We start from the raw sequence: 22,868 nt of genomic DNA on the forward strand, positions 1-22,868 counted from the left end.
AAAGAAGAAAAACAGAATTGGAAGAGTTTTGTCATGGGTCTTGCTCACTTTTGGAGCAAAAATGAGCTGCTGCTGTAGCACCAGTGCACCCAAGATTCTCTTGTAAAAACATGATCTTCCTTCTACTGCCACCAGTTCCACCCGGCCTCCTGAAGGATGAGGCCCCATTGGGAGGAATACTCACTAAGCTGCAAAATGAAATGATATCTGAGCACTCCCTTATGATAAATGACAAATCTGCTTTTCAAACTTGGGGAGAGGAGTTCTCCAATAAGAGGTTTGGCTCCACCCTACATCTGGATTTCGCTCTGTCCCTTTGTCTGTTCTCTATGCGCTGTGGTAGATCTTTATGTGGAAGAAATACCACCCATTTAGAAAAAAAATAGCTTTAAATCAGTGATTAAGTGTATCTGTTTTCTGCTTACAAAGAAGTTAAAGAAAGGAGAAGTCTTATTTCCTGGTGGCTGCCTAGAGATTCATAGATTAAAAGAGCACTTCTGGAGTGCATAGCAGTATGTATCAAGAGTATGGCCTTCAGAAGGATACTACACATATCTCTAAAGGGATTCTGCCGCTAAAAGTTGCAGATAAGGATGTCTGCCTTCAAACTCAGATGTCCTTGTTGACAATCTTTTCTAGCTAACTTCCTACCAAAACTTCCAGCCACGACTCTCCTGCTGCTGCAGTGAAGCAGCTGAAATCTGAACTTCCACAGAAAAATCTCTGATCCTCTTACTAGCTCCTCCATTTGGGACACTTAAATTAATTCCTCTTCAGCAGTGGAATAAGGTGCCACCCTCCTTCAAAGGCAGTGAGGATACTTAAAAATAGTGCCTGTGACATTTTTCACCACCTCCCTTTCCTTGGGCTGCCCATCCGTTATTTGACAGAGAAATTAGGAAAGTAATTATCACTATCAGAATCTGCAGCTGCCTTGAATAGAAGTGTCAGTTCTTCTCAAGGGTGAGTTCTTGGACCATAATGAGAAAGCATCATTAGCTTTAATGACACCAAGATTCCTCCAGCCTTTGATTCCTCCTTCCGCTTGTTCCTTCTTTAGTTTGGGCTGCTACATATCCAATTTTGCACTGACACACGGGAAGTACACTGGTTTTTAATGCAGAGGGGTTTTACTGGAAAGTTCCAAGTGTGTTAACATAAATTGTGCGCAGCAAATACATGCTCTTTATGGAAAAAAAACCAAATTCTTCTTGACGTTTGGATAACCTTTCATCAGACTAATGGAAACACAATAAGCTGTAAAACAGCACTTACTCCAACAGTAAATTTGCCTGGGAAGATACTAAGAAATAATTGGCAATTTTTTCCCCCCTTTCAAGTGCTAAAACAAATCATCTCTTTGTTGATATGATTCGGGTGGATCACTGAGTCTCAACTTAAAAAAACAGCATAGGGAGTGTGCAAATCCTCTGCTAGCATGGGCAGAAGGAGTGGTATCCCTGAAGAATTCTTCACTTCATTCATGCAATTACGAATGCTGGGGGAATGCTGATTTGGATGTGAGGCCCCCAGCATAAAGCACTGGGCATTAAATGCACGAGCATTTCTTCAGAGCAGCTTAGCTGAAGTTTATCATGACCATTCAGCTATTGCCTAGCAACTTGTGAAGGCCATCAAAGAGCTCTTTGTCCACAGCTCTGGCAAAAACATTTTCTCGCAGATATCCTTATCAGTATCAGAACCAACATGAAAACTTAATAAAAACAATTTTATTGTGTAAGAGATTAATACTTGCACGAAACTGTGGCAATCATCAACCAGTTGGTAACACTGTTGTAAAAGCTGAGTCTAATCTTGCTTTGCAAGTTCTAGTAAATATGCTTCTTTTTTCGTGAATAATTTCTGGCTTTTCTATCAAAGCATAGCTTTCTTTGCTGAAATGTCATAAAAAGCATCACTCTGGAAATTAATTTCTTTTTTTTTTTTTTTTTTTTTAATTCCTGTAGTATTTCCAACCTGTTCTTTGTCAAAAATACACAAAAAACCAAATACAAAATTTTGGTTTTTACAACTATAAGTTATGAAACTCAGCTTGTTATTTTTAAGTGCCTTGTGAACTTACCAAAACAAATACATAGTGAGTGAGACTGAAAACTATTTTAATAAGTAGACATGCAGTAAATAACTAAGTTATTTTGGCCTTGCTACATTTGTTCTTTACACTCAGAGGAGTAAAACTGATTTTCCTAATGATCAAGAGTGAATATAATAAAACTACAGTGAAACAGAATCGTATTCAGCAGTTTTGCAGTGTGTTATGTTGTCATCATTGTTACTCAGTGACATTTAGTGTACACTATTTATTTGCTAAGTACAGTGATGCCATTCTTCACCTCCTTGTAAGGGATGAGAGTGGGAAATAAAAGGCAGGTTTTTTCAGTTTCCCTAAGGGATGATTTTCCCTGATGTGTACTGAAGGAGCCTTTCTTCCCCCCTTTTTTCATTTTTAGTGGTAGTTTCTGGCTCTTTTAAGCCCTGTGGCTCTGTGCAGCATGGGACCCATTGTCTTCCCCATCCCAGTGTGCCCGCATCACCCTTGGACACTCTGCTGTCATAAAGCATCCTCTGTGCACAGATCAAGGCAGTATAATTGAGCCTGGTGTTATTGTATGTCACTGGTCTACATAATCTCAGATAATGCACTTTGGTAGCTCTTGGCAACCACTGGTTTGTTAATAGTGACCATTATACACTGAGCACCGCTGACACCCATTGAGGCTGTGAAAAATGTCTTTTCTGCAGCAGGGTGCACCGAGTGCAGCTATGTGTGATATGGGAGATAACCCTCTGAGATGCTCTGCCTGTGTTTTCACAGACTCTGAGACCCAGATTCTCAAGTTTGGGAACGCTGGGCAAAGCATCAGCTGGAAGAAGTGGTCTTGTTTCTGGGAAAAAAATGAATAAAATGTGGTGATGTCATACTGCTCTTGTGCACCAGCATCTCTCAAAATCAAACCTCTCTCTTTAATTTGCTTCAATGAGTTAATGAAAAGTTTGAACTAGACTGCTGAGAAACAAGTCAGCACTGACTCTCAAATGCACATGGAGACAGGAGAACGACACTGTCTAGGCAGGCAGAAAGTGAAAAAGGAGTGATGTAAGCAGCCTTTCATTTTCTGACAATAGGTTTGTTTTAGGTCAGTACTGATGATCGTTGTGCAGTTAGGGCTTTGAGGTGGCCTGTGTACCGTCTGTCACTATCTGGATTTTTAAAGTCAGGTGTTCTCCTGTCGTGCTGGCACAGGTTGGTGCAATCTGTTGAAACACATATTTGATTCTTCAGTCTGTTGATTGTCCTGCAGAGAAAAACAGTTCAAGAGTCTGGAGTTCTACCTTTCCTCTAATTAGAGAGGTGGTTTTTAGATACTGGCAGCTTTGCAAGGCACATGCTGGGGGTGTTGAGGAATAACCTCTTAGTCTGATCTATCAGCAAACCATGTAATTATTTCTCAGGATTTTAACAAGCAGTTAATTCTGGTGTTCAAAGATTTTTTTTTTTTCCTTGTCACATGTAAAACTGGTTTGCCTTTTTTAGGACTCTGGCAGCCATTGAACCTGTGGCATATTTTGCTGGAAATACTTACAAAGCAAGACATGTTTGTGGTTGGATCCAGTCCACTTTTCCCTTAGTGGAGGGTTCATTCAGTAGAGGCATTACAATAAAACCTGATTGTTAATGCAAAGTGCTGCAGACACAATACGGTCTGAGTTCCACAGTGGTGCCTGCTGGCATTTAACATCCACAGTGCTTCTTAAAAAGCAGGGAAATTATATTTAATGTTGCTGCATTGTGAAGAAAAATGACAAGCAAACAAACAAAAGAACCCAGCAAACAAACTGTGATCGGATGATTGTAATGGGTGGTTTGTATTAGGATCTATGTGTAGAGATTCAGGTTGTGGCCATTTTACAATCAATTTTATACCGAAACAGGTTAAACAAAGCACTGACTGACCAGCATCCTTAACACTGTGGCAGCTAAGCATTTTGGAATGCTCACATGGTGTGTTTGGGAACCCTTTGTGTGCACTACATTTTTCCATTCAGTACGAGGCCAAGCAGTAATCAGCTCACCACTAATTAGAAGTCATTCAGTGTCCTACACCCCATTATTATACACAAGTTATATCACACACAAAGAATACTCAGAGGGAAAAGTTCCTGCAATACCTTCTGTTGTCCATTTCCCAAACATAAAATCTGAAACTAAAAATCTTCTGCTGTTTCGAAACAGCCATTATGGTGGAAGCAAAAGCCATTTATGTACCTCTCATCAAAACTGGAATATGAGGGAAATTCACTGTTCTGGGGAAGGCAGGAACAGAGATGCAGAGATGCAGAGATGCAGAGATGCAGAGATGTTTATCTTCTTGTACTTTCCTGATGTTGGTGATACTTTGATAAACAGGTTTTGTGAGCTGTGTTTTAAAGTTCAGCCCCCTGAGAAGCAAAGGTTTAACCCAACTGTGCACAAGAGCTCTTCACAGATGTTTTGTTTGTTTGTGGTTGCAGGTATTCACTGTGACAGTGTGTGTGCTGAGGGACAGTGGGGTCCAAATTGCTCCTTGCCTTGTTACTGCAAAAATGGAGCATCCTGCTCTCCAGATGATGGGATCTGTGAGTGTGCACCAGGATACAGAGGCACCACTTGCCAGAGAAGTAAGGACAACGTAAATGCTTTAAAAATCTCTGTTTCTCCCTCAGTTGCTTGGAAAACATATCATACAACGTCCTAATGCTTTGCTAATTGTAGTCTGAAAGACTAGGAAACACTCCTTGATTGGGCATTTTGTCAAAATATATGAATATTCAGAAAAAAAAAAAAAGGGTTACCTGAAAGGAACAAATGTTTCCATCTGTCTTCTTGTTATGGTACAGCTTTCCTTTTACTCACTGTCTGTCCTGTGGCACTGTTATGAACATGACTTTCCAAGACATGTTATAGGGGATTCCATTCTAAAGCATTTCCAAATGTGATTGATGAGTGTTAAGTTTGCAATACAGGTAAATAAACATAGTTTCGTTTCTGAGTTTCAGAAACAAAAAAGCCTTCCTGTTCTCTGCTGGGAACCATTGCCTTAGTTAATATTTGGGGCTTTAACACCTGTTTTGTAAGAATTGTCAGTAGGATCAGTAATGTCAAATGAGGATGTCAAATGTACCCATGACTCCTTTTGAAAAACTTGTCTGGGTAAAATACAAAGTTCATAAAAAGAGATACAGATGAACTAAGGAAAATCATGCCAGAATTAGGGAGGTAAATAATAAGTCTGCCCTCCCAAGATTTGTCACAGTTTGCCAGCAGTTCAGCTGTCTTCAGTTTGAATCACTGAAGCTGTGAGGGAAAGGTGTTCAGGAAAGAGAAATGTGACTTGTCTGGAACTGGAGGGGAGCCCAGTTTCCAGAGCAGGACTCCCAGAAAGAGGAACCAGGAGCAGGTGGGACAAGCAAAGATGCTCCTGGCTCTTCTAAAAGAGGCTTAAAAGGCAGGAGATGACCTGAAATGGTCACTGTTAGGGAGAAGGAGAACCAGAGGAAGGTGAAGTTCTGTCAGTCCAGGAATGGCAACATATCCAGCTGCAGGCTGTGACATGGCACTGGTAAATCTCACTTCAGTGTGGCATTAGTATTCCTTGAGCATTTCTGACTCTGAGCAGTAATTATTCTCACTATCTAATCTCTAAGGGCCCTGCAGTCAATCAGTGCATCCAAAGTTTAACACTGCCATGTTGAAATGTTCCCTGGTGTTTTGGAACTGTGCCTATAACCTGGAAAAGAGGCTTCCAGTCCAGAGCCCCTCTGAGGCACGGTCTGTAGGCTGGGCAGACAAAGGTCATAGGAATAATTTGGATCCTGGTCAGAAGCTGCCTTTTCAGTAAACAGGAAGACCTTTTGGCACTGTTTCACTTGGAGAAGTTAATCTCTCTGGAGAGATCCTGGCCATATAACTTTATCAAGTGTGTAATTAAAAGACTGAATCTTGAATGAAATTGAAGTATTGAAAAGAGTCCAAGGTTAAGTTTTGTCAGGGCTAATTGCAGCTGTTCAGGTATTTCTCTTGATCTCTTACCTAATATTCTAATTTATCAGGAAATAAATGCCAAAAGGAATTAGATCAACAAAGAAGGAGAAGCAGCCTTTTTTTCCTCTCCTTTTTTTTCTTTTTCTTCTTGAGAAACCCAAGCTTTTAGCATCACAATTAACTGTACAACTCTACATTTTTGGTCTCAGGTTCTCTGAAAGTTAGAGTGACTCTGTACCATGTAAAAGAAAGGTTGATTGGAAAACATCTGTGCTTTTTATCCAGTGAAGTTGTAGCTATTTGAATTCCAAGTTAGAAAACACATCAGGAATCAAGGTCTAAGATGACCTTACTCATCTAGAGATAAAACTATTTTCTCTGTTACTTCAGATGTGCTTCAAATGATGTCCTTATTTAGCCAGATAAGAGTATGTATGCATTCCAAACATTATCCTAGTTCAGGGTGGCTTGACACGTAATGGAATGCCAACAAAGTCATGATGAACCAGAATACACCAAATCCTTGAGGACAGGGAGCAGATCTTGTTTTGGGAGTGTAAATCACTGAGCTGCACAAATAACAACGACCACACTGGGGCTGGAAAGCAGAGCCAGTTCCAAGCCAGGAGCAGGTGACCTGCAAGGGTGGCTGATGGCAGGACAGCAGCAGTGACAATTTGTCCTCTCTGGTTCCAGTCTGCTCGCCGGGGTTCTACGGCCACCGCTGCAGCCAGACCTGCCCCCAGTGCGTGCACAGCAGTGGCCCCTGCCACCACATCACTGGCCTGTGTGACTGCCTGCCTGGATTCACAGGAGCCCTCTGCAACGAAGGTACAGCTGGCCATAAAGACTCCATGGGATGATTTCCATTCCATCACCTGGGAGCTGTGAAAGCAAAGATACTGTCTGTTGTGGAATGTTCAGTTTATAAATCAGAGATCTTAGGTTGTCTCAGCCTTCAGTGTGAAGCCCTCTGTACTCTTAACTGCATTATTTGTATAGTGAATATGGATATTGTGCTCACTGTCATTTATAATACCTCACTTCACCCTTATACTAAGCAATACCTCTCTCAATCCAAATATCAATAGTTTTCTCCTGAAATTAAGAAAATGAAATCCTGTTCTGATCACTAAGGAGTTCTAATTCTAACAATGCCTCCTCAGTATGTCCTAGTGGCAGATTTGGGAAGAACTGCGCTGGAATATGCACCTGCACCAATAATGGGACATGTAATCCTATTGATAGATCCTGTCAGTGCTACCCTGGATGGATTGGTAGTGACTGCTCTCAGCGTAAGTACTAGGGTTTCTTTCACCTTCATTTTTAGAACAAATAATCAGGGTGGAGCTATTTAAAATACTTTTGTTTTTTTTGTTTTGTTTTTTTTTTTTTTTTAAGAAACTCTGTCTTAAGTTATAAATTAGAACTTCATGGTAAATCATGGAGAGATCCTAAGCTTCTCTGGTCAGGCCAAGAACAAAGCTGAAAGTTTTCTCAGACATAGGTTAGTGCTCTGGCTGCACAACCATCCTTATTCTCACTAAGCATTTGAACATTTTGTTAAGAAATTTTTCACTATGCCTTTTTTTTTTTAGATGCTTGTAACTCTGTGATGGATTTTCCTCTTTCTTCCTTTTATAAGTGTTTTCACAGATAGACATTTTTGGTGTCATTCTACCTCACTCAATGAGTATTGTCTTCCTGTGCTCAACTCATTGGACTCTTCATTACCACCATGAAAAGGAGAAGGGAAGGTCCTAATTTTACTGTTTTTTTTGTAAAGTTACTTTATTAAATAGTCACTCCTCATATGCCTGGATGAGTCTATGAGATTTACTAATTAGAGGAAAGAATTGCGTTAAGGAAAACTCTCACAAGAAGCATATCCAATCCCATAAGGTGCTAAAATCCAAACAGTCTGAAACACACACATGCCAAAATTTCAGTCAGCCCACTTTTGTGACTAAAAGAAGCTGCACCATACCCTGAAATGTCAGACATTGTGCTGGATTTCCAGGGAAGTGCATTTTTAAATAACATGGCTCATTGGTTTATATAATTTACGGTTTCACTGGCCCAGGTGAACAGGCTCTGCACAAGTGCAGAGTAACATCTGGTCAGTTTGGGTAAAGAACCTGAAAAACAACTTTCCTGGCTAAATTCTGTGAAGTGATTAGCATGCACAGCCCAGTATGATACCAAAATAAATCTTGGGCCCATTGCTGTGGAAACCAGTGGCTACAAAGTTCCCTGTTTTTATGGTAAAATAAGTAGGTAGTTGGGAGAGTAGCAGAATAGGGGTATTTAGGAGGAGGAGGGACTTATTGCATCAATATCAAGAAAATGGTGCCAGCAATATGAATGGAAGTGTTTATTGAGGCTGTGCTCACAGACCATAACAGAGGAAGTTTATTTGCTTTGTATAAAGGCCTTTCGTTCACATGGAAAATAATGATTCCATTAATTTCTTTCAGAACCAGCGACCTTTTTTAAACTTCTAACCTTTTGCCTGTATGTGATTTACATTCCTTCTTAGCTGCCCACTAATTTCAAACATAAAACAACTACAAAAAATAATTGCAAGGTACAACTGAAGTGAAAGTAATAAAAAAACTTAGTGTTTTTTTTTCAATTCATCATAATATAATTTTTAATGAACTGAAATGTGGGGAAAAAGGTGATACTTTGGAAAAGTACAGCCCACTTATACATGAATCATTATGCAAATGTTTAAAGGATTCACAAGTTTTATTGGTCTCAGGCAACCAGATCAGGACAAAACAATAAGGAGTTACCCTTTTAAATTTACACGGGAATAAAACCAAGGCTTCAGTGTCTGACTTCTTGCTTCTCTCATATGAAATACTGGCACTGTACTTCCATAAAACTATTTTCAAAGTACTAGAGAATTATTTATTTTACTATTTATTTTTAAAATACTAACTACTCCTTAAAGTACTGCTTTCTTTACTAAAGGAAAAAACTCCTCAAGATGAGAATCCTACTCAACAGAAAGGGTCTATTCTTAGAGTACCCTCTTCACTTAGTGATATGCTACCATGAAGAAAATTATCTTTTGCTGCCTCTGAATAGTAATTAGTATTTTGGAACCACTTTGCAGTTCTAGTGGCAGCACATAGCATCAGATTCATCTATCATGACATTTCCAAAGCAGCCAGTAAATTCTGTCTCATAATGAGTTGACATGATTGTGCACAAAATAGTCTCCATTCTGTGGATAATTACTTGGTGTTTAGAAATATTATATTGATTATTGGACCCACAGAAGCAACTGAGTTAACCAGATTAAGGCACAGACCTGATTATCTTCACCACATTTAGGCAAATACATGAAATTTAACAGTGGAAGCACAAGCAGCAGGCTCAGCATTGGCTCTAAAGCTCTAGGCTATATAGGAGTTTCCACCTTCTCTGTTTTCCTTCACTTTTTGAAGTTTAAAAGCTGTATCACTTTGACTGTTTGCAGAGTAAAAATTAAGTAAAGAAAGGAAACCTAGTGGCTTTCTCTGTGAGAAAGCTGCTATGAATGTCCTATTTACTGAGTATCAAGTATGCATTTTTCACACATTTAGTATTTTTCAGCACTTTTTACGTGGAGTAAAATGATGCCTTAGCTGAAATAAATGAACAAATCTATGGCTGTTTGCTCAGAACAGAGCAGCCCAAACCTTGAACTCGGGAGAGATACAGCAAACACCAAACAAAGCAGTGCTCATGTGTGAATGGAAGCAGCTCTATTCATGTGCATCAAGGAACCTTTGTCATTTGAGGTTAATTAATTGCTCTGGGTTGTTGCAGCTTGCCCACCTTCCCACTGGGGACCAAACTGCATCCACACGTGCAACTGCCACAATGGAGCTTTCTGCAGTGCCTACGATGGGGAGTGCAAGTGCACCCCAGGCTGGACTGGCCTTTACTGCACACAGAGTAAGTGGATTTTGTGCTCATTCTTAGTTTGAACATCAGTGACAGAATTATCAGAATTCAAGTACTGATACAGAAGCTGTTTTTATTTAGAACCCTGAAAGATTATTTCACTAGACTGTAACACCATAATTTCTTCTGGAATTTTCTTCATTTAATAATACATTAATACAGATTTTTCTCTCCCCCCCCCCACAAGAGCTTTTTGTTAAAGTAAAATGACAGTGCAATGACTGGGTGTAGGTATGTGGCATTCATTACGTGCAGGCTTTGGGTTGATATGAAGTTTGAGAAATGGACATTTGTTAAAAATAAATATGGGTAAAACTGACTTATATTTTTCATATTACACTTTCAGTTTGGTTTACCTTCAGTTCAGGTTGCCTCACTGACTGTGATCCTGGCCACAACCCCTGTATTTGACCTAAAGAAAAAGAGGACTGCTGACTGTGTTTTGCATTCAGTTTTCAAATATCTGTTTTTCATGAAATCAGAATTTTGCTGTTTCAAATGAGTAATGTCATAGTGGCAGGAAATAACAGATACATTACAGGACCATATGGATGCAGTTCTGGGAGACATTCACTATGCTGGTTCAGCTGTCAGCTATCAGGGTTTTTTTTTCTTCCTGCTGGTGAATAATGATCTCTTTGCAGTGGTGTGTCTTCTTCATACTGAAATGGCTTCTTTGTGAGTAGCTCAGGTAGATCATGTTGTTGTTTTGGCTTTTTTAATGCTTCAATACAAACCACAAAGGAAATATGTCCAGAAGGTCACTGACTGATGGGCAGACTCCCAAAGTACCCTCTTCCTTCTCCCTCCAATTTCTTTGGAAGCCCATTTCTTCAAGAAGCTGTTGCTGCTGTCTTTTCAGAACCTCTGCTCTGCTGCCAGCACTGTTTCCCAACCTCATTTTTGCCTTATGTGTGTTTTGAATCACTCCACACGAGGCAGGTCTTGGTCCCTCGTACTGACAGAACTCTTGTTTCAGGAGCTGCAGGAGCAAGCCCTCAGCAACACGCTGAACCAGAATGCTTGTCTTCCGCTCCCAGAGCAGCTGTTTCACCCGTCTTTCCCCTCCCTCTGCTTGTGTTGCAGGGTGTCCCCTGGGGTTTTTTGGGAAGGATTGTGCCTTGATCTGCCAGTGCCAGAACGGAGCCGACTGCGACCACATCAGCGGGCAGTGCACGTGCCGGACGGGCTTCATGGGGCGGCACTGCGAGCACAGTGAGCACACCCCTCCCTCTGTCCTGGGACACAGCCTCTGGCCTCCAGGGCCAGTTCTGATGGGCACAGAGGCTTTTCCAAACAGTTTAAAACCCTACAGAATTAAGTTGTCACAATTGTGGTTTCCGTTTCTTTGCACTGCGTTTTAGTCGCTTTGGGAGTAACGCTAAAGGAACACCCAATTACTCCGTCATCTAAAAGCAACAAAATGAATCCAAGGAATTGTCATTAGCATCCTGTGAAAGCAGCAAGATGTATCCATTAGTATAAACCACAGTGACAGCTCATAGCTGGAAAACTGGAGATAAGAACTAATGCATCAGTGCTGGTGGAAGAAGTTAATCTTCGCAGTGTGGCTTTACAGCGCCGCTGGTTTGTAAAATCATCGTAGGCAGCATTTTGTTTTCATGTTTTCACACGTGTGGTTCTCTCCTCAGGAAGACCAGGGATAACACCACTGACATCACTGGTGGTGTAATGTTGTACAACACTGAAACAATAATCAGGCTCATGAGCACAGGACTGACCAACCTTTGCTGACTTTACGGGGCTCTGCTCCCAAATTTGTGCGTTCGGATGACGTCTGTGTTTCTCCTCAAAACATCACAAATGTTCAGGAAAAGACAGTTTTTTTTAAGATAGTCTCTTGATGTCACAACATCACTTTGAGTAATTTGGCAAATCTAACTCTGTTACAGATTTTGTGTTTTATCCTACAAGTTGCTTACAATGATTTAGAAACGTTAAGCTACATGTTTCGATATTCATTCTAATTCAGATCTTGAAATGCAGAAATATATTATGAAATGATGGATTTTGCCCAACCATTTATCTCAGTATTTATAATCTTGTTACATGACTGTAATCAAGAGAAGGAGGAGGTACATAAACATAAAGTTTTTCACTTGAGCTGGGATTTCTCAAGACTGCAAGACCATTCTCTGGCACCCATTGTGTTACTTTATTTTTTAAATTATTCCAAATTAAGAATTCATGAAAGATGAGTTAGATTCTTTTAAAAAGACAAAAGGAAGTAAATTTAGTTGCAGAACTCTTGAGAAAATTCAGAAAAAGTGAAGAAATACTTGCTAAAACCATCAGAAAATTGAAGAAATACTCGCTAAAACCATCAGAACTACTATAATGTGCCAGGCCACAGGACTAAGAGGTGGCAGTATAAAATAAATTTTTATCAGTGTAGGGTAATTCTCTACCAGGATACTTACATGAGGTAGGAAATACTTTGATCAGTAAATAAGTATTCAAGTAATTCAAATAATTAAGTACAACTTCCCCAGTTACCTTATTCTCCATAATTTAGCATTTTTCTCCTGTCAGGAATTTCTCATTGTACACATTATCACAGCATGCTATAGGCAGCAGTTGTCTTTCTCTGTAAATGTGTGGTGCCTTTTGCTGTTTTACACCAGCACACGTGTCACACCACAGGACACCACCCAGGTGTCCGGCCCCACCTGTACAATAACGAGGCTTTTCAGGCTTTGGGATCTGAGCCTTCTGGCTCTTTATTCACACCTTGCCCATTTCTTTGCTGCCTTCTACCCTTTTTTTTCTTTTTTGCCTTTTTGATTTTTTTTGGGGATTTTGCCCCCTTGATTCCTTGCTGCACTGCCTCTGTGGCATTGCAGGTGAAGGATGAATACATATCTGAACACAATTTCTCTCTCTCCTGCACACCGAGGGCTCCTCTTAGGAGCATTTCCAGGAGAGATCTGGTGCTGATGACACATTGCCACCTGCTGCCCACGGACAGGAACACGTGGGGTTGGACTCCTGTGGTGCTGCAGACCTGTTAACCCCAAAGCCTTTAATGAGATTTTGCTTGCTTTTGTCCTGTGCAGAGTGTCCCCAGGGCACATACGGGTATGGGTGCCGCCAGATCTGTGACTGCCTGAACAACTCCACCTGTGACCACATCACGGGGACCTGCTACTGCAGCCCAGGCTGGAAAGGGGCCAGGTGTGATCAAGGTAAAGCCCAGACACAATCAAATTTAATGTCAGCTTTTCACACAGAAACTGGCTTCACCTATTAAACACCATCTCTGTGTCATTCATTAAATAAATCTGACAGGTATATTTGAGTAGCCCATTCTGTTAATTCTTATAAGTTCTGGAGGCTTTAAATTAGATGCCTCAGTGATAATTAACTGGAGCAAAGTAACTGGAGTGTAGATTTGCATGAAATTATAGGGCAAAGGTGCTGATGGAGCATGGGCTTTACCTGCCCCATTCTTTGCCCAAAGAATGTTCTTACTTTTTCAAATTCACGAAAGCATCTCTTTTCTGTGAAGATTATTAATGTTTTTCCTTTCTGTGAAGATTCTAAGTGTTTTTCCTTAAATTTAGGAGTGGTTCCTGGCAGAGTTCTATTCTGGCCTTACTACAGTTAGATTTAGAAGTGAAATTTTGTCTCCTGCTCCTGGCACATGACCCCTCTGAGTTTATGCCACTTATTTTCGTTTCTTCTTCTATTCCAGCTGGTGTAATTATAGTGGGAAACCTGAACAGCCTGAGCCGTACCAGCACTGCCCTCCCTACTGACTCCTACCAGATAGGAGCCATAGCTGGCATCATCATTCTTGTCCTGGTTGTGCTCTTCCTGCTGGTGCTGTTCATCATTTACAGGCAGAAGCAGAAAGGGAAAGAGACACACATGCCCACCGTGACCTACACCCCTGCTATGAGGGTCATCAATGCAGATTACACCATTTCAGGTATGTCATGTTTAGAACACGTTTTTTGCCCTCCATCTCTTGCCTTTGTGCTCAGATCTGCCCCTAACAGGGCTTGAACTCACATTTCTGCTTTTTAACACCATGAAGTTGGCACACCCTGGCAAAATGTCTTAATTCTAAATAAAAGTGACCACGGATCTCGCTTTCCTGTGCAACATTTTGCACCCTCAAACTTTTTTCTGCATTAAACATGGACATTTCTGTCGTCTGTGCCTGCTTTTATATACAGTTGGAGTATGGCAAAATCTGGTTTCTACAAGGGACTTTAAATTCAATGCCAACAGAATAGAGGAATAGCTGAATAGAGGAAGAGTGTAGAAAATCAGGATTTCATTCTATCTGTGGCAAGATTCTGCAGAGAAACAGACAGCAAAAGGTTTGAAACTGACTAAGGGAAGGAGCAATGAAACAAACAGGAGTTTTTGACCTGTTAAAGTGCCTGTGAGCTGGGATTCAATGGGTACATGAAACTTGAGGCAATTGTGCCTTCTGAACACCACTGTTACAGAAAGCAGCAGCTGAAGAAGGGAGCAGAAGGACTTGTCAGTTAAGAAAAAGCAAATCAGCAAAGGTCCTGGTGTTTTTGAAGCACCAGAAAATGCTGGTGCAGACTTGATGGTACAAGTGACCACAATGATGACTAGAAAGGAAAAACACAGCAAGGGACCACAGCAGAGAGAGCAGTGAAGTTACCAGGTTACACTTATGAATGCTCCTTGCTAAAAGCAAGGACATGACTTGTCACTTACTGCCCTGTATCCCTCATTTCTCGGAATGAATAAAAGATACTTAGTTTTGCGTTTGTTGGGGTTTTTCCTAGGAAACTCTAGGTCAGATTCAGAAATCAGTGCAGCACTCTCAAAAACGTATCTTAAGAAGGAAATTCTGTGCTGCTTTCCGTTGTTCATTTTCCTTTTTCTTTTCAGAAACCATCCCTCATACCAATGGTGGAAATGTCAACAGCCACTATTTCTCTAACCCCAGTTACCATACTCTGACTCAGTGTTCCAGCCCTCCTCACGTCACCAACATGGAGAGACTGACCTTGGCAAAGGTAAAGCAGGAAAACTTCTGACAGTCTTCAGTTTATTTCACATTGTTCCCTAATCTCTCCTATTGGGCTTATTTTTGCTCTTCCTGATTGCCACCTGGAAGTTCAGCATCTCCCTTGCAACTTCAGTTTTATTACCTCACTTTCTTTGAAACAGGCAAAAACCAGCCAGCTGTTTGTGAACCTGAAAAATATGGAGCCTGGAAAACGAAGTGCTGTCATGGACTACACAGGAACACTGCCAGCAGACTGGAAACACGGCGGCTACCTCAATGAGCTTGGTAAAAAAAAAAAAAAAAAAGAAGGGAGGAGAATGGGAATGTTATTCACTGTACATGGGATATATTCCTTAACGCAGGAAGAGATGAAGTGACCCCTTGTGAGGAATGGTGGAACAGTTTTTGGTGCCCTGTGCAGACAAGATGTGTAAAGTATCTCATTTTTATTAAAAGATTTGCTTAATGATTAGTTTCGTAGAACAGTGGGTTTTTTACAGTAAGGGTCTGCTTGGGCAAAATTACAAGTTCTTATTTAATAAATGAAAGGTTGCATATATTTTTATTTTTTTTAAATCACCACTAAATGCAACCAGTGGTTTAAAAAGCATTTTTTCATTATCTGAGCCACTTCAGATGTAAACAGTAGATCTTCCCAGCTGAGCCTCCTGTTTGCTAAAAAAGCACTGTGTTTAAGAAGAGAAATTCCCAAGAAATGGGGAGAGTTGCTGTATCCTGCTTTATGCTGTTTTTTCTCCATTTTCCACTCCCATGCATTCCAAAAAGGCTGGATTGCCCTGACCAGTGAGGCCCTTAAAAAGGACTTTCAGTGGCAGTATAATTCAGAAAATTTAATTACCTTAATTTCTGGTACTTACATATATCAGACCTTGGGATTCAGAACAACAGTATGCAGCACTGGTTTGTTTTGGTTTTTTTTCCTGCTCTTCCCCAGCCTTGGTCAAACCACAACTCAGGTCTCAGATCTGTTGTGTTTGGTTTGAGATTTGTTTTTTTGGTGAGGTTTGTTTTTTTTTTTTTTTCAGGAAAGTATTTCAGTCATAATGCTCAACATTCAGCTTTATATTTTCTTAGAGCATTTGAATTTGCACTAAATGCTTCTGAGAGACACTTGCTATGGTTAACCCAAGGCATGAGATCTTGAGCAGCAGGGAGGTTCCAGAGGACTGGATGAATGCTGATATTGTGTCTGTTTGCTAGAAAATAAAATAGGATTACTTGGGTAACTCGAGGCTGGTGACCTGAGCATTAAACTTGTGAAAACAACAGAGGTGACATGAGATCTAATAAATAAAGATGGGGTAGGAATAAAATTAATTATGTTTAGGTCTCCTTAAAATAATACCGCTTCCCTCTTGAGAACTACTCATTTTGTTTACATGGTACACAGATAAAATCATTTTAGGCTTTTATAATGCTTCTAGCATAATACCACAATACAGCCTAATTAAAAAACCAGCTGTCCACAATATCAATGAAAGCTATTTGAACAGATCAGTAGCCAGGAGAGTGTCAGGTCTCTGAAGACAGCTGTTGTGCTCTGCTGTTTACTTTTATTGAGAGAAATCAGTGAGTAACAGGTAATTGCAGAGTTGTAGATTCAGGTGCAAGGCGTTCAGGCCACTGGGGCTGGAACAGAGTGACACTGATTTGGGAGTGATTAAATTTGGAAGCAGAGCATTGAGAATTGGAGCAAGCTCTGCACACCCTGAGATTTTCAGGTCAAGGTGGGATGCTTTTCTGGTAGGCAGGGTTTATCCAGACAAAAAAAAAAAAACCAAAACAAAAACAAAAAAAAAAAAAAAAAAAAAAAAAAAAAAAAAAAAAAAAACACAACCAACAAAGCTTTAGTCCAACAGCACTTACTAGGATTGCTCGAGAGTGAGTAACTGGTGTTATGTGAGGTCAAACTTGCTAATTTTATGGTCCCTTAGGACCCACCTTCCCTGTTCCTGTTGGAAAATATGCAAGCAAATAGTCCAAGTGCTTCTGTACCCCCATCCTGGGCAGTTCCAAAGTCCTTATGAGAGAATTATTCAGCTAGGGCAGAAATTAGTCCCAAGGCAATTCTTAAACATTTAGAAGCTGTTGTCTAATGACTTTTGTTTTCTTTGATTTTAGAACTACTCTATTTTTTTTTGTATCATTTTCTCCTCAGGTGCTTTTGGACTTGATAGGGGATATGTGGGGAAGTCCCTGAAAGGTGAGGTTATTTTCTGATGTGTTTAGATGAAACTACATAGACATGTCTTTTAATCTTCCAAATTACCTTTGGTTTCTAGGTGAAGAGAATATAAAAAAAAACCATTCTGGAACTAAATTTTTCCTAGACACTGAATCAATGGATGATTCGTTTGTTTGCTGGTGTGGGGTTTTTATCTTTTTTGAAGGGAAGTTGTTGGATTTTATTTTTAAACCAACAAAACCACAAACCAAACCATTTTAAGTCACCTGTGTGTCACATAGATCAAACGTTTTTTTGTCATCTTGAGTCACAACACACCTCAATTCTAGACTGCAGAACACATGCTGCCTCTGCTGAAAGGCTTTAAAAGGCAATTCCAACATCAGCTGGCATGGTCTGCATGACCACAAACCTTCACCACATCCACTACAGGCCCTTGGAAAGGATATCAAAATACAGAGACACAGACAGGAATGAAAAGCTTCCAAAATTGAGGGTAGTGATTTGGTATTATGATCCTCTGAATTATCCAGTTTCCTCACAAGACTTAACATTGTACCACCCTGCTGTGTGTTAAGTGTTTGTGGTACCTGATCAGGGCATGCCAAGGGTGCCTGGATACCCAAGCAATGGAAAAGGTGTAGCAAAGTCCGTATGAATGATGAGTTAAACACATTGACAGAAAGCAGCTGGTTTGTCCCCTTATGTACAACAGGGCACAATGATTTATTACACCTGGTTTTTCCTCCCCTTGAGTCACAACAACCCCTGCAGCTCCAGGCTGGGGGAAAAGTGGCTGGAAAAGGCCCTGGGGGTGCTGGGACAGCAGGTGGACATGAGCCCAGGGGTGCCCAGGTGGCCAAGAGACCAGTGGTCCCCGGGCTGTGCCAGCCGTGGGGTGGCAGCAGGAGCAGGGAAATGACTGTTCCCTGTGCTGAGGCCACACCTCAAACCCTGGGGGCAGCTCTGGGCCCCTCACAACAAGACAAACATTGAGACATTGCATATCAGGAGAAATCCCTTCCTGAAAGGGTTGTCAAGCACGGGCACAGGCTGCCCAGGGAAGTGGTGGAGTCGCCGTCCCCAGGGGGATTTAAAAGATGTGAAGATTTGGCACTTAGGAACGTGGTTAAGTGATGGATTTGGCAGTGTTACATAAATGGTTGGACTCAATGATCTGACAGGTCTTTTGTAACCTAAACAATTCTACACTTCTATGATTACAGAAAGCTCAGTTCAAATGAGTCACAAAATCATGAGCACATCCACTGACAGGTCCACCAAGGTCAGTCTCATCTTGGATATGGAGTCAGGAATGAGCTAAGGAAGTCTCATGTTAAATAACACGTTTTATCACAAAACAACACAGAGAACAAAGTAACACAAACACCACAAAAATGCTTCCTTCCCAGCACAACCAAATATATATCTGAAACCAGTTATTCATCCTTCAGTTAAATCCTAAGGCCACCTGATGTTTCCTTGCCAGTGCCTTACAGAAACTTAGAAGAAAGATGGTTATACTTTCTGTGTACTCAAATACTCAAACTTTGCACCACCTAAACCATCCCTAGAAATAAATCATGCTGCCATTTGCCCAGACATTGCTCTTGGGAACAGTCTCAGATCAGTTCTTCTAAGTGTCACGAGTTCAACACCTGGAGGGGCGTAAAGTGTTCTGAAGTGCTTGTTAAAAACTGATTCTACAGCTTATCTCTATAAAATGCTAGGCATTATTTTAACCAGAATTGAAAATGCTCGGGTTTTGCAACCAGAATTTGCTGGTGGCAAGATGAAGTCCATTAAAGAGCATAGCAGCTGAGATGCTTTCATTGATTGCTGTAAATAATTTTGAAGTGTTACAACTGATTTCCATTTAAATATTCAATTCTGAGTGCCTTTTTAGAACAAAAACCTTTTTTTTGGTAGCAGTCTCCATAGCACGCAGCACTCTTGAGACAGTGACACGTTTTTCTTTTTGTAGATCTGGTGAAGAACTCGGAATACAATTTAAGTAATTGCTCACTGAGCAGCTCTGAGAACCCCTATGCTACTATCAAAGACCCACCAGCTCTGGTGCCGAAGAGTTCAGAATGTGGCTACGTGGAAATGAAGTCCCCAGCACGTCGCGACTCCCCCTACGCCGAGATCGCCGGCTCTGCCACAGCCAGCAAGAACGTCTATGAAGTTGGTAGGTACAAAATCCACCTCTGGATGCTGGGGGCTAGGAACAAAGAGCACAGGGCTTTTTAATCTTTGATTCAGTTTCATCAAAACAGGCAAAAACCACTGGAAAAACAAAATTACGTGTTCAGACTCTGTGTTCTGCTCAAAAGCTGTAACAACAGTGTTTTTACTCTTTTGGTATAATCCACACAAACAGGGTTTGAAGTACCTTCAGCTCTGTTCTGTCACCTGCAGGTACCTCTGAACTGCCCTGGTGTGAAAGCCTTCCTTTAACCAACAGCATAACTTTAGCATTTGATTGCAATGTAGTTCAGCTCTAGGTCAGACTGAATGCAGCTGGAGTTATGCATGGGAGGGCTGAAGTTCTGCTTCCTTCTCTTGATCAGAATAAAATAGCATCTTCACCCACAGACATAGTATTCCACTAATATGGGCCTGACCTAGTTACCATATTTCTTTAGTTACAGAAAACTTTGGGGTCCTGTGGAGTGGTAGCTATCCTGATCATCTCTGGGCTGTATTAAATTGTGTCCAGTGTCACAAGATATATTTTCCTTTTCTGCATGCAATTACAGATCACTGAAATTCATCAGCATACCCATTCTGCTTTTAAGGACTGTTACAAAGTCTTGATTAAAACCCTCAAATTCAGGTTGTTGTTTGGTTTTTTTATTTGCTGAAACTAAAGACACATAAAGAAGAGATGCTGTCTTGTTTCTCTCAGTAAAGACACCCATGGCAGGGCCCTGCTGCAAGTGTGAAGCAAAAACACCAACCTGTGTTTCTACAGCTGCATTTCAGGACTCAGCATGATGAGGAATCTTCCTACTGAAGCAGAAACTGAAATGAAGTATCAGTGTTTTCCCTGAAGCTGAGTGAATGCTCTCTCTCCTCACAGAGCCCACGGTGAGCGTTGTCCAGGGTGCATTCGGCAGCGGCGGCGGGCGCCTCGGCCAGGATCCCTACGACCTCCCAAAAAACAGCCACATTCCATGCCACTATGACCTGCTCCCCGTCAGAGAGAGCCCCACGCCCTCCACAGAGGGGGTCAGCAGCAAATGACCCTGCAAGGAGCTGATGCCTACAACCCTGGGACTCTCGAGGGGCAGAGTGGCACTGTCGTGCTCCTTCCTCTCTAGTTCTCTAGTTTACCATCTCTCTTGGCTCCTGATCTGTCCTGCAGGAATTTGCTGTACCTTAAGCAGAATCTCAGCACGAGGTCTGTATTGCGTATACAAGTGACAGATGGACAAATGCCACACTCTGGGGATCCTGACTCTTCTTTTTTTTTTTTCTTTTTTTTTTTTCCCATGGCAGTAAATTTTGTAGAAACAGGTATGCAACACATTTATACTGTAATATACTGGCTTAAAAAATAGTAGTTTGCAGATTAGTCTTGATAACATCACATTTTAGTGACTTCAAATATAGGCTTCATGTCTGTCATGTTCCAGAGTAGTAATACTCCCAGGACAGTGCAATTTACCAAATACCACTTTGTACAGGTGATCTGATTCACCAGTTTCTCACTAGTAGAAGGAAAACTGCCTTGCCAAATTTTACCTTCCATTCTTTAGTCAAGACCTATTACAAGAAACAAGATCTGATGGGGATAAGGAAGCACAGTGTTGCAGTTGTTTGGGAAATTCACCATCAGGCATTGCTGTCCATTATAGGTGGTGGATGTACTTGGCTTGAATAGTTCTGGAGATAAAATAATTGCATACATCAATATTTACATCATGCTTCAAGATCTCTTGGTACTGTAGACCCAGCACCTGTCTTCAACAAGTATTTTGCTACAGTTCAGCTTCATACGTTGCAGTTCTGACCACTATTTCTGCCACACACAAACTAACAATCCACAACATATCAGTTATTACTTTAAAAAATGTGTAAATTGAATCAGTTTATTTTTGTCACCATGGACTGATCATGTAAGGAGTGGACAAAGGTGATGACTTCTGTAAATCTTAATTGCAAGGAAGGGTTTACATTTTATAAAAAGGTAGTAATAATGACTGTAATATAGGATAAAGATAGTCAAGTGTTCTGACTTTTTTTTCTTCGAAATAACTAAGCGAACTCTGTGCATACTTGCTAAAAAGGCACTTTTTCTTTTTTTATAGTTGATGTAGGGAAACACATGCTTAAGCTGGTCTTTTGCATTGCTAATAATGTGACACATGTACCCCCCCTCACCTTCATTAACTCCTCTCTCCATTTTTACGCTGTGTGTCTGTGTTTTTAGTGAACTAGCTTGTAACTGAAAAAATATTCTAGTGTGTGCGTCCATTTCTTTCGCATTTTTGCCAACTGGCCTTTCGTTTGCCCAGTTCAAGGGACCTCTGGGCAGAGCAAGAGGATCAAAGTAAGAATTCACAGTGATGTCTGTCAGGGGTGATTAAAAAATACCTAACAGTTCAGATTGATTCATTAATTCAGGGAAAGAAAATCAAGGTGTTTTTTGTTGAAAATGACAGCAAGAACACAGAAGTAGAAAAAAATTCCTACTTAAAAGTTTAGCTTATTCTGCTGATCATGTGGATGGAGACCATCTTCCCAAAACAGCCCCTTTTTCCAGAAGAGGCTTTCAGTCCTTCCAAAACAGTCTATTATGAGCTGCACAATTCAGTGAAAATTAAATTCACCAAGGGATCCGTCCGTGTGACCGAATTTTCCCCAAACACGTAAACCTAAAGATAGCATGGTTGTTGTAGACTAGACAACAACTTTCTCTTTCAGTGAAAAGACACTTTCAGGAAGCTAAGAGTGAGGTGCCAGCATTTAACATGACATGGCAGTGCCTCTGTAGCACCTTGTCCTGAGGGCTGGTGTGTCACTGATTGATGGGGAGAAGGATCCTGGCTATTCTGTAGTTCCCTGGGCATTTCTGTTACATCCCTGGAATAAATAATTCCATTACCTTTGGATTTGGAAAGTACAGATATTAGCTAGGAGATTTCTAAGGCTGCTTGCCATTTAATCCCTGTCTAAGATGAAGTATTGATTTGGTTTGTATCCATGTACATAAAATGTAGAGCTACTGGTATTTACTTCTTTTGTATTGTGTGAAACAGACTTTAAAATAAAACCTTTCTTCTCTAAAGCCATGAATAGAAAATGCTGCACTTAACAACTGGGGGCTCACTAAAACTTGTTGCTGTTTTTGAAGACCACTAGGTAAATTATCTTCATCATATAAACAATTATTTTAACAAGGAAAAGTGAAGAGCTGAACAAATGTGAGGATTTTTAAATTTCCAGCATGTCGCATATCCTCAAGTGAAATACTCAGTCAAATATTCATGACAATAGATGAGTTTACTGTCATTTTGCTTACTGTGTGTGTTCTAAATATACACATGACTGAGGTCTGCCTTCCTGCATGTGGGTGAAGCTCCTGCTGTGTAGTCAGCAGCAGCAATGTCTGCCCAAATCTGAACTGGATC

General features: G+C 40.8%; 1 protein-coding gene across 3 annotated transcripts in view; it reads left to right on the top strand.

Annotated features, from left to right (window-relative positions):
- The window catches only part of MEGF10 (multiple EGF like domains 10), an 84,311-nt gene extending 61,756 nt beyond the window's left edge, over nt 1-22,555 (top strand). For all 3 annotated transcript variants that reach the window (XM_068177545.1, XM_068177543.1, XM_068177544.1), the window contains exons 14-25: nt 4,534-4,680; nt 6,740-6,874; nt 7,210-7,338; nt 9,866-9,994; nt 11,090-11,218; nt 13,081-13,209; nt 13,719-13,955; nt 14,903-15,030; nt 15,185-15,308; nt 17,203-17,247; nt 19,214-19,420; nt 20,315-22,555. In XM_068177545.1, coding sequence (XP_068033646.1) covers nt 4,534-4,680; nt 6,740-6,874; nt 7,210-7,338; nt 9,866-9,994; nt 11,090-11,218; nt 13,081-13,209; nt 13,719-13,955; nt 14,903-15,030; nt 15,185-15,308; nt 17,203-17,247; nt 19,214-19,420; nt 20,315-20,478 — 1,703 coding nt within the window. In that variant the 3' untranslated portion in view covers nt 20,479-22,555. The remainder of the gene's footprint in view (nt 1-4,533; nt 4,681-6,739; nt 6,875-7,209; nt 7,339-9,865; nt 9,995-11,089; nt 11,219-13,080; nt 13,210-13,718; nt 13,956-14,902; nt 15,031-15,184; nt 15,309-17,202; nt 17,248-19,213; nt 19,421-20,314) is intronic.
- Nucleotides 22,556-22,868: the final 313 nt, after the last annotated feature.

This window comes from Anomalospiza imberbis, chromosome Z, assembly GCF_031753505.1.
Source record: "Anomalospiza imberbis isolate Cuckoo-Finch-1a 21T00152 chromosome Z, ASM3175350v1, whole genome shotgun sequence".
In the NCBI taxonomy this organism is placed as follows: domain Eukaryota; kingdom Metazoa; phylum Chordata; class Aves; order Passeriformes; family Viduidae; genus Anomalospiza; species Anomalospiza imberbis.